The sequence below is a fragment of the Hippoglossus stenolepis genome, chromosome 17 (assembly GCF_022539355.2).
Source record: "Hippoglossus stenolepis isolate QCI-W04-F060 chromosome 17, HSTE1.2, whole genome shotgun sequence".
NCBI lineage: Eukaryota > Metazoa > Chordata > Actinopteri > Pleuronectiformes > Pleuronectidae > Hippoglossus > Hippoglossus stenolepis.
The window spans coordinates 553,983-565,741 of NC_061499.1; the positions used below are offsets into that span (position 1 = coordinate 553,983).

The following is an 11,759-nucleotide window of genomic DNA, read 5'->3' on the forward strand; positions in this document are numbered from 1 at the left end:
GATCCTCTATGAAAGGAAGCAGTCATGAGAGGATGAAAAGATAGAGGGGTGGAGGTAAAGAGGCGAGAGAGGGATGAGGTCTCCCAGAGAGACCACTGGGAGGAGTGATGATGAGATGTGAGCAGGAGGGAGAGAGAGAGAGAGAGAGGAGTTTGAAGACTTGAAAGAGAGGGAGAGGCTGGAAACTCCCTCACACTGCACAGCTCTGCTCTTACACTCTGCAGCTCGTGTGCACACACTCGAGCTGCAGCACACTTCAGGACTGCAGGAGGAAACCTGCGGCCTCTCTGGAGGACGACAATCAGGAAACAATTTCCCGGAGTTATATCGCTTTTATACGTTGGATTAAGAAAAGACATCTGGAGACGTGTGGGTGGGGACGTCGGGGTAAAAGCTTCCAGCCGTGATTTGCTCCTCGTGCGGCATCTGCTTGAACTCACTGCAGGTGTGAACGACTTTATTTCCCCCGAGAGGTCGAGGAAAACTTCCCGTGTTTGACCCCTGACCTCTGCAGCACCTGCTCTTCAGGGTTTGCATCTTCACGGCGAGGACACATCTTCCATTTGGGATCTGGTTCGTCTTCATTCAGGATCTGAGTTTCTCCTGCGGCTCGGCTGAGGGGCGAGGGAGATCAGAGGGTGAGGAGGGTTTTTCCTTTAAGATTAGAGAAGGAGCGAGGGAGGCAAAGAGGGGAGGGAAAGATAAACAGGCAGTTTAAGGCTGTAAACACGTCCCGTCCAGAATCTCTCCTCTAAACACATCAGGGATAAATCAAGGCAGAAGCAGCCTGAGGACAAACTGGACACAACTGAGGTCCCAGCCTGGATTCACAGGGGGAATCAAACCTGAATCAAGTCTTGGTTCCAGAGAAGAAGCCACAGTCATGGCCTCAGACGTCTCCTGCAGTTTCTCCTGCCTCTGCACCAGAATGAAGAGGCAGCACTCGAGCATCAGCGGCGGCCTCCTCCTCCACCGCAGGACCCTGCTCCTCTTCCCCCTGCTCCTCCTGCTCTCCCTGTGGAGCCAGCAGGCCGAGGCCGTGGTCCACTCCAGCTTCCGGCGGCTCAGCGGCCGCGAGAAGAAGGAGATGCAGAAGGAGATCCTGTCCATCCTGGGTCTGCCCGGACGACCCAGACCCCACCCGCCGCTGCGTCCTCCCTCCTCCGCCCCGCTCTTCATGCTGGACCTCTACCACGCCATGTCGGCGGACGGGGAGGACGACGGGAACGAGATCATCCTGAACGCAGCGGGCATGGGGAGGTTCGGGGGGGCAGAGAGGTTGGCTCAGGTCAACCACGCGGCCCTGCCCACCCTCAGCACGCACACGCCAGCGCTGGGGACGGTGGTGAGCGAGGCCGACACCGTGATGAGCTTCGTCAACGTGGGTGAGTCGTGTTTCCTCCCTGTTCAAGAGCAGGAGCCAGAAATCCTCCTGTAGAGAGTCAATGGGGGGGATGAGAGTCTGTGGTGGAGGTCAGTGGTTCTCAAACGGGGTCTGTGGTCCCCGGGGGTCAAGTAGGTTATGTCAAATTGTCCCTGGAAATTTATTTTGTAGGGATCCTCAAGTTGGAAAAAATGAAGAATCTCTGATGAAGTTTAGATTCACAACAAGATTTGATTAGAATAAAAAACTGGATTAGACTTGAATCCCATAATGCATCAGAGTAAAACCTGCAGGTATCAGATCAGTACTTTTTAAATGAATTCAGCTGCAGCAGAGCACAGATAAAAACACTGAATATATATAATACATATAATAACACTATGCACAAGAATAACAACAATAACATCAATACAGGAATAAATAAAACTATTAAAAGAATAAAGTAGAAAGTCACTCAAGGCCCAACAACCTGCACCAGGTTCCACACACTCATAGAAATGAGTCAGTAAACACACCTGAAGTTCTGAGATTCACTTCCTGGGAAGAAACAGTGGAAATAAAAATAATAACAACAATATAAAAACGTCCTCTCACACAATGTTAAAGAAAGTAAAGAAATCAATCTGTTCCATCAAGTTTTGTGGAAATCTGTTCAGTCGATTTTTGTGTAATCCTGCAAACAAACAAACAAACAAACAAACAAACAGTGAGAACTCAACCTCCTTCCAACACTGTAGATTTACAGCTGACTGATGAGTTTGACTTTTTCTTGGTGCAGAGAACTTCCAGAGAAACTGTGATAAAGTTGTTTTATTTACATTTTCATTGAGTTTAATCCAAATAAAGAAAACCAGCTTCGAAGCAGCAGGTTCATCTCATCGAGAACCTTCATGCAGCTCCGTGTTCTCATCAAACCCTCGTTTCCTCCTCTCGTCTCTGAGAGAATCCTGATCTGCACTTTGAGTGACGGAGCAGTTTTTGACTTTGTGGTTTGGCATCGAAACGTAAACTGTGAGCAGATTAAATTACACTTTGTGAACCCGACGGCACCGACATGTCCCCGCTGCCGTTGGAGTTTCCACAATCATTCACCCCCACAGAGAGAATTCAAACCAGCGTCACTACAGTTTCCATTTCAACCCAGTAACTCCTCCAGTCCGCTCTGGCCTGAACCCATCACATCCCACTGTGGAGCTTCATCAACCACTGGTTCTCAACCAGGAGGGTTCAGATCTTCTCCTGGATAAGATGTGAAAACTACCAAACAGATGATCACAGGACGAATCATACAATTCAGTTTAACCAATTTCCCAGCGAATAACTCGTAGAAAGAAATCCGACATGTTGAGGGGATTGATATTTCTGAGTGTGTGTGATTTGGTGCAAATCTAAATCTGGATCTAGTGAATTTAAACGTGGTTTCATCAGGAGACTGTTGGTCCTCGGTCGTTCGAGTTGATAATTAGTCCAACTTTCAAGCTTGGAAACCGTCATTTAAAAGGAGCTGAACCAGTTAGTTTGCTCCTTCACCAGTCCGCTGCAAGCTTCAGGCTCCAGGGAGGATGTGAGGGCAAAACAAATAGTTTGATAACTGATATGAAAGATGTTCTTCCCTATTATCCTTCCTGGAGTTTAAGAACCAGAGCCGGTGAATGCATGAACCCACCCTCAGCCTGAGTGATGCCAATCTGTGACAGCGTCAAAATTAAACATCCTGTTCTCGATGGCTTCCTTCCTGCAGCTCTTCTCTCTGGAGTCCAGCTCATCGTGGGAAACATGGTCCCCCCCCACTCAGCTCAGTGTATTTAATGAACTCGTCAAATTAAAGGCTCCTTCTCCGAGTTCTTCTCTGTTATGGAGAAGGAAACACACCCTGAAATTTATCAGTCAACACTGCAGAAACATTTCATCCCCTGAACCCACCGCCGTGCTCTAAACAGAGGTGACTCATGTGATCCTCAGTGTTTTAAACAGAGAAGCTGCTGTTTTACTGTGAAACACAAATGAACTGTAGATGCAACTGAGGCTGAAGCTCGAACCTCCATCAAGGCCCAGCAGCCTCCTCGTGGATCCACACTCACACATCAGCCTCCTAAACGTGTCGGACTATTTAAATCCAAGATCCAGATCCAAATGTGTGAGAATCTCAAAAGAAATGTTAAAGACAGTGATAAGAAACGTTCCTCAATCTGCTGTTTTGTCCAGTTTCACTTGAGTTCTGTCTCGGCTCGTGTCTCATCCTTCAGACGAGTTTCGTGGTTCCCAGCGGTTCCGTTAAATTCAACCGAGCTGCACCAGAATACGATAGATTTTAAAAAAAATCAAGATCCATGAATTAATCCCCGAAGTAAATGTCCAAACATTTCTAATTTCAAGAGAAGGATTCCAACTTCCTGGATCTGCCCGTTTGTCCAGATCCACCCCGACATTTAAAGAGTTCTGTTCCTTCTTTCCACCGAGTTTTTGTGGAAATCCGTTGAGTAGCTTTTTCGTAACACAACGGATAAAACATCTCACACACTCTTAGAAATCAGTCCTGTGAATCTCAGTAATCTCATTAATAGATCGAGATGCATTTTATTCTCTGAGAAATCTGCGAAAATGTCAAAGACCTAACGTCAAAGAAAGTAAAGACATTTTCCTGGATCTTCCCGTTTGTCCAGATCTGCACCAACAGTTCTTATACAGACCAACAGACCAACAGACCAACAGACCAACACATCACTTGTCTGTGTTAATTACCACAGACTCATTGTGTGTCTGTTCACGACCTGAACGCAACACACATCATCGTCTACTTTAGATTTGTGATTTAGATTTGAAACGTCACTTGATCGACTGCAGATATGAAACATTCAGTTTCTATTCCTGGGACTAATTTAATCAGTGTGTGTGTGTGTGTGTGTGTGTGTGTGTGTGTGTGTGTAGTTCATGTCAGTTGATGTGTGTGGGTGTGTGTTCATACACAGATGTAATGGGAACACACAGCTGGTTAGAATTAAAGGCCCCACTGACACACACCGGAAAAAAAAAAAAAGCTAACGGTCCGAAGCGAGATGAAAATACTGGTGAGGAGGAGCGACGCTAAAAATACCAGAGAGGGCTGCAATTAGTGGTGTGTGTGCTGAGCAGCTGCTGAGGTTCAGAGCACTAAGTGTCTCTAATTACGTCTGTGTGTGTGTGTGTCTGTGTGTGTGTGTGTGTGTGTGTGTGTGTGTGGTGTGTGTGTGTGTCACTGTGTGTGTGTGTGTGTGCTGATACGAGAGCACCCAGCCCATCAGGGTGTCCAGTCGTCAGTATCTCAATTTATCATATATTCACTGTGCGTGTGTGTGTGTGTGTGTGTGTGTGTGTGTGTGTGTGTGGTTGTCCTTGTGTACCAAAACCCCAGTTACCAGAGCTGTTTCATGTCCCTCTGAGGTTCAACAAGGACTCACACACACACACACACACACACACAACAACAACACACAGTGAATATATGATAAATTGAGATACTGTTTGATGTGTGTATTTACTGCAGGGGTGTGTGTTCTCTTCATTTGCGTCCTGACGTGTTTGGGGTTCCTTGTTTTTCCGTGTGTGTTGTGTAGTTTTTGCTTCTGTTGATTTAAAGCTGAGGACGTTTGTCCTAGTAAAGTGGAACGTGACAGAACCCTCTGCTGCTGATGTGTCCTTTAGCAAGGCACCGTCACCCTGAGGTCAGATGAAGAGCTGCTGCAGTAAAACCTTTATTTTACAGGTTATTTTCTTCATGTCTCAGGAACGTGTTTTATGAGAATGTTCAACTTTACACATTTAACTGAGCCGAGCTGATGCTAAACTTCTGCTGGACGTGTTTATTAAATCTGTCTGTAAACATAAGAACTCAACAGGAAAAGAAACGGAGATAAAATCTTCATTACTTCAGTGGAATGAAACATTTATTTAAAGTTATAAAGACAACAAATCTACAGACTGTGTTCACCACCTTTGTTGTGTCTGTGATTTCTGTGTGTGTGTGTGTGTGTGACCTCTGTGTGTGTTTGTGTGTTTGTGTGTCTGCAGTGGAGCAGGAGCGGGACCTCCTGCAGCCTCGTCCCTACTGGAAGGAGTTTCGCTTCGACCTGACCCCCCTCCCTCAGGGGGAGACGGTGACGGCAGCAGAGTTTCGGATCTACAAAACCCTGACGATGGGTCAGAGGGCGAATCGGACGCTGCACATCTCCGTCTACGAGATCCAGAGAGAGAACAGACACAGGTTCCAGCTTTCTGATTCATCTTCATCCTGTTTGATCGAACTGAGCTGAAACTTGGTCCCAAACGGAAATGATCACTGTCGAGGTTTTAATTGACAAGTTGCCAGATAATGAACTTAACTTTTGTCTTGACTTTCGTTTCTCTTTACTTACAAACCATGTTACATGTTATAATTCTGCCTCCAAACAAATCTATGATGAGGATTTCAGTTGTTTTACGTTGTTGTAGAGGATCTTTCACACTTTCATTACTTTTAACGTGTAGTTTTCATGTTTGTCAGTTTCTCCACCTCTGAAACTTCTGAGTAAACGATGGATTCTCATGAATATTAGTTTCAGACATTAAAGATCTGTGAGGAAGATTCTCTTCTCCTCTGGCGCCACCATGAGGTGACTGGTGTCATTAGCTCCTCTTTGTTTAGTGCTAGTTAGTAAAAATTAAAACACTAAGATGCTGAACATCAACATGTGTAAAATGAGTTTATTCAATGTTTTGAAGCATTATTTGAAAATAGCTTCATAAATTAAGAAGATCCTCCTCTAATCAGAGTAACATGGTTTGTGAATATTAATCCCAATGAAGTCAAAGTATATAAACGTAGGAGAAGTTGTGTGTGTGGATGATTTTCAGTGTTCAATTCAAACAACGAGGGAAATCCACCGTATTAGAAGTTGATCATGTGACAAGTGAAGGTTTTTCACATTCGTCTTCCACAGTTAATGGAGTGTGATGTTTGTGTGTTGGTCAGGGAGCCGGAGCTGGTGCTGCTGGACATGCAGTCGGTGCCGGCAGGGCAGGAGGGCTGGTTGGCCTTCGACGTCACCACGGCCGCCAACCACTGGCTCCTCCACCCGCGCAGCAACCTGGGAATCCGCCTGTACGTGGAGACGGAGGAGGGTGAGAGCAGCACCACTGCACCTTCACAGTCCTGCTGCTGCGTCCTGCTTCTGTCTGTGTGCGACCTAATGAATTCCTCCTCTGCAGACCGCTCCCTGTCCGCGGGCTGGATCGGCCTGGTGGGCCGCAGGGGGCCTCGCTCCAAGCAGCCCTTCATGGTGACCTTCTTCAGGGAGAGCCAGGTCCCGTGCCGGCCCCCCCGAGCCGTCAAGCCTCACCCCCGCAGGAAGAAACCCAAATACGACCTCCCAGTTCCCAGCATTCATAGTAAGGGTCCAGGCGCACACAGCTCAGATCTCAGGCTCTGACGCTTTGAGTTTGTGTCTTGATGAGTTTTTGGAAGTGAAAATGTGGAAATCATTTGTGACTTCAAGGCTTTTATGTTAAATCTTCTTTGATTTGTTCGTGCTTGGCAGGAAAATAATGGAACATAAGTTTATAAATTCTGTGTAGAGTTCAAACAGATGTTTTAAAGATGATCAATCATAAATCCTTCAAATATAGAAACTGTACGAGTTCAGTGACGTCAATCAGAATGTGTTTTCTGCTTCAGATCGGAGTCCGGCCAACAACGGGGGTCAGCCGTGTAAAAAACATGAACTGTACGTCAGCTTCAGTGACCTGGGATGGAAGGTCAGCTCCGAATCCAACTTCCCTTATCTCATAACACATTTATTGACAGATTAGAAAATAACTTCCTGCTCTTGAACTTTATTTCAGGACTGGGTTTTGGCTCCGACTGGATATTCGGCCTACTACTGTGACGGAGAGTGTTTCTATCCTCTGGGCTCCTGCATGAACGCCACCAACCACGCACTCATCCAGCAAGTGGTCAGTACAGACGACACTTCTTAACAACTAATTTGAGATTTAATATTCAAGAGGCCAGAAACGTGGTTTGTGAGGCCACCGCGACCCTTTGACCTCCAGAATCAGTTACTCCTTTCCTTCTACTCACAGATTCTCTCATGGAACTGTTCAGATGAGGCGTCCCTTTCTAAAAAAGGACGGTCACTTGAGCGTCTTTGAGTCTAAATGCACGTTTGAAGGAATTCCCCTGAAGTGATACTAAGATGTTGCGTTCACACAAGAACGAGAACAAACTCTTTATCAGTTCATGTTTGAACCTCGAGGCCTTCTGGAGATCAGAGGTCACGGTGGATGTCAGATTCCCAAGAGAGGTTGATTCCTTGTCTCTCAAAGATTAACTGATTAGACGTCAAGAGTTCAAAGGTCAAAGAAACCTACCGTGGATTTGAAAGATAAAAGATGTAGATAGAAACAACCCTGATTGGTGGAGGCATATAACCACAGTGTAGTACTTCTACTTCTATTCCACTAAAACTTCTTCTTACTTCTTTTATGATCAATGCAATGGAGTAAAGCTGACACGTCTGTCCCGGCAGGTTCACCTCCTGAAGCCGGACGAGGTTCCGAAGGCGTGTTGCGCTCCCACCAAGCTCAGCCCCATCTCCGTCCTCTTCTACGACGACAACAACAACGTGATCCTCAAGAAGCATCGAAACATGGTGGTGAAGACCTGCGGGTGTCTATGATAACAGGGAAGCTCAAACCAGTCGCGTGCTGGTTCCACTGTACTGGGATCGCTTTATCTCCCACAGTTTTTACTGAAAAGCTTTAAATCTTTCTTGTACCACATTTTCCAGACTGAGGAAATTTGTTTATGTTCACAACGTTTAATTTCCCATCCGTCCTGTGGCTGAATCTCAACCTTTGACCTTAAAGCTCAGTCGGCTCCAGTGTTCAGAGCAAAGGTCGAATCATGGAAGGACGTTTAAAAGCACAAATGTTAAACTGCATTAAACATTAGAATCTTTTTCCTCTTCCTCACCTGGAGACACCAAACTCTCACACACACGTTTTTACAGGTAAATGATGTAAAACGGCTCCACGCGCCGTTAGTGATGCCTGTTTGGTTTTTTGTAGTTTGCAACATGAATCTATAAGAAGAGAATTTTTAAATGTATTCAATGAATAAAGATATTTACATTATCTTCACCTGTGGAAACAGAAACTAAATAAAGTACTTTTTTCCATCCAATGTCCACAAATTCAACTGAGACGACCACTCGCGTTAAATACATGTTCGATTTATTTGAAAGGGTAAGTACAAGTACATTGAAGCGAATTCGTGAAGTTTCTTTTCCTACTCGCGAGCATTTGACCAGAAACAACAGGGACTGATTATTTTGGGATGTTATGGACTCAAATCTAAATGTTCGGTCCTCGAGGAAACTTCTGAGTGTTTGTTAGCGTGAAACGAAGCTGAGCCTCAAAACAAAGATGGATTTATTGCAGAGGTTATTCAGAGAAAGCGGCCGAGGAGGTTGACGCTGAAATAAGCAAAAATAAGTAGAAGAATTTGGTGAAAATAAAATAAAGATAACCATGAGAGTTGCTGTCCGGCGGAACGTGAGGTTCTGTGGTGAGGTGTTACTGAGGGAGGAGCCCCGAGGAGCAGCAGCACAGAGGAGGCGGAGCTCTTCAGACATTAACCACATTTTAATCCTCTGTGAGACCAGATGGGGACAAAACGGGAGACAGCCGAGCCGTGTCCACTGTGGACCACCAGTACCCCCCGTAGCTGTTTCAGACATGTCAACTCTCCCCATCATTAGTCACAACATAGTTTCATTCAGTGTTAGCAGGAGATCTTGCTGGTTCTGCTCCCTCCCCCATGATCTGAAATAGCGACGTAGTTGTACACAATAAATATAAAAAAGTGGGCTGGTGGTGTACTACTGCCCCCCCCCCGTGGTTGTTGTTTTTCTCTTATGCAAACACACACGTACGTACACAGCACATACACACATCCTGCGACTCCCCTCCGTCCGTCCCCATGTCCACGAGTCCTGACAAGTCCCCAGTGTTCGTCAACATCCTTCGGGTGCAGCAACTCAAGTCCGTGGTCATCGTGTATCTGTAAGCACCAGTTTGTTGTTCTTCAGTCAGAAGCTTTAAACGATCAATTAAATGTACAAGAACCCACTGAAAGACTAGTTCTTAATTATTGTGATTGTACGATGACGATTTACGAGGATGTTGAATTCAGAAACTTCCAGAAGAAGTGATATTGACCGTGAGCGGAGCAGCAGGAGTAAGTTGGTCTCACCAGGGTTCAGGTCGGCTGCAGGCGACGGTTCTCTATGACTGAACGTCGGCCAGATCCGGAGGCATCGGGCACTTGGGGTGTTTGTTCTCATAGTGCTGCTTGAAAGTCTTGGGGTCGGGCATTTGAGACTGAAAGGAAACAGGAGGATAAAAAGGTATTAGTCTTGTTTTCATCATGTGAATCAAGATTCAGCTACGTGAAGAACGACAGGTTAGCATCATAGTGTGGTAAATGAAAACAAGGGAGCAAAGTGTAGAATTAAATCTATAAATTATATTAATATGTGATATGAAAACTACAGTAAACGATCAGATTAAACGTTCACTGGATTTCTTTCATTTTGAACAAGAGGTTGATTGTTGAATAGATTTTGAAGCAAATGTTTTAATGCGATATGTTTTTCAATAAAAACAAATTTGACCCTGAAGCTTTGTTTTTCTTGTTCTTCTGTACGTGTGTAAAATGAAAGTGTTTATGTAAATCTGCACGTTTCTTATTAAACCTGTTTTACTTGTGTCCAACACGTACTTAACGAGCAAATCTTCTAAACTCAGTGACGCACCACAGACACTGAAGCTTCACTCGTGTGTTATTCTTTATTTCACTCTGACACATGAACTGAAACTGAAAGTCAAGTCAAATCCATCTCTAGAAAAACCTGTAGGCTACAACCTGAGGACTTGTGTTGTGTTGTGTGTTGTGTGTTGTGTTGTGCTCACCCGGCAGACCGGGCAGGTGTGGACCAGCGCCGCCATCGCCGCAGTCTTCTGGTCGGGGGCCTGACCTTTCTTCTTATCCGCTGCCTTCTTGGCGTTTTTCTGCTGGGACTGAATCTTCTGCTGCCCACGAGCCATGGCCCTCAGCTTTGACCTGCGGGGGGGAAACACAAAATAAACTGTCAACACTGTGAAACCGCCCGAGGACCCAGAGCGTCCACCACGTCCATCTTGTCCTCGTGTGTCGACTCGAACTAAGAGATGTAACAAGATTCATCTATTTACCCATTTGTTTAGAGGATAGACTTCAATCATATTGTTTGACCTATATTATGTCAAGAAAAGGTGGAAAGTCACATTTTTTAAAAACAAAAACCCAGAGTTTCAGTTTAACATCACACTTCAGTGAGTGGATCCCTTTAATTGTAGTTTCCTGTCGATTAACTAATTAAATAACAAACTTGAATAGAAAACCTCAATGAACATTAACATTGTTTGTTTTTTTTAACAGATCTAAACTTTAGTTATAAGTTCACAACACAACACGGGAACCTTCAACTGGTTTAACACCCTGTGAACGTGTCATTAAACTGGTGCAGCACCATCAGGGTTTATGATGACGTCATGAGTCATAGTCTTTTAAATGTCCCCCAGCAGAGACGAAGGGACACGTGTACGGAAGCTGTCTGACACATCAATAAACTGGACCTGAACAAACACAGGATTTGATTTATCGACTCGATTAAACTTTGTCACGCGTCAATATTACAACAAATACAAACAATAAACAGGAGTTAAAACTTCCTGTGACGTGTTTTTAATAGTTTGATCCCAGTGGCTCCTGTGTTAAAACTTCACTGCGTGTGTGTGTGTGTGTGTGTGTGAAGCTGAAACTGGTCGATGTCGCTCACGTGGAGCCTCAGATATCGATTTTATTCATAATAAATAATTTATAAGAAACGATCGGTTCGGTAAGGAGACGTCAACACGGGCCCGAAACAGGCCTCGGATCAGCCGGCGCCGCCTTGCTAACCCGTTAGCATCGGGAGCTAATCACGTGTGAGCGACTTTCCCGGGACATTTAACGTCGTTCGGAGGGAAAAGTGACGAGTTTCCGGTGGAAGCGACAGTTTTCTAACAGACACACGAGCCGCGGGTGTTTTAGAAATGAGGAGAAACGCGTCGCGCGCGTTTTTTTACCTTCGAGCTGCGTCTCTCTCTGCGCAGTGTGTGGGGATGTCGGTGTTTAAATCCGGAGGAAACCACCGAGCACGAGAACTACCGAGGGCGACGAGTAGCAGCGCCCCGAGCGGACAGGAGGCGAACTGCACCTACAGGATGGCTAGAGACTGTGTATAAAAATAGAAACAGAGAGAGAATAAATAGAAAT

General features: G+C 45.4%; 2 protein-coding genes across 3 annotated transcripts; one reads left to right on the forward strand and one right to left on the reverse strand.

Annotated features, from left to right (window-relative positions):
- Positions 1-116: 116 nt before the first annotated feature.
- Positions 117-8,570, forward strand: bmp8a (bone morphogenetic protein 8a). Of its 2 annotated transcripts, XM_035182645.2 has the most exons (7): positions 121-1,385; positions 5,432-5,624; positions 6,372-6,520; positions 6,608-6,787; positions 7,074-7,153; positions 7,241-7,351; positions 7,927-8,570. In XM_035182645.2, exons 1-7 carry the CDS (start codon positions 884-886, stop codon positions 8,074-8,076), a joined length of 1,365 nt encoding a protein of 454 aa, XP_035038536.1. In that variant the 5' UTR covers positions 121-883; the 3' UTR covers positions 8,077-8,570. The 2 variants fall into 2 exon arrangements, with proteins under 2 accessions (XP_047200178.1, XP_035038536.1); XM_047344222.1 differs by having other exon boundaries at positions 117-1,385; positions 6,372-6,787.
- A 45-nt stretch (positions 8,571-8,615) lies between these two features.
- zgc:91910 (Zinc finger protein 706-like) lies at positions 8,616-11,700 on the reverse strand. The gene is made up of 4 exons (XM_035182723.2): positions 11,570-11,700; positions 10,373-10,523; positions 9,654-9,781; positions 8,616-9,461 (listed from the first exon to the last, which is right to left on the reverse strand). The coding sequence occupies exons 2-3, from the start codon at positions 10,505-10,507 to the stop codon at positions 9,686-9,688; spliced, it is 231 nt and encodes a 76-aa protein (XP_035038614.1). The 5' UTR covers positions 10,508-10,523; positions 11,570-11,700; the 3' UTR covers positions 8,616-9,461; positions 9,654-9,685.
- Positions 11,701-11,759: the final 59 nt, after the last annotated feature.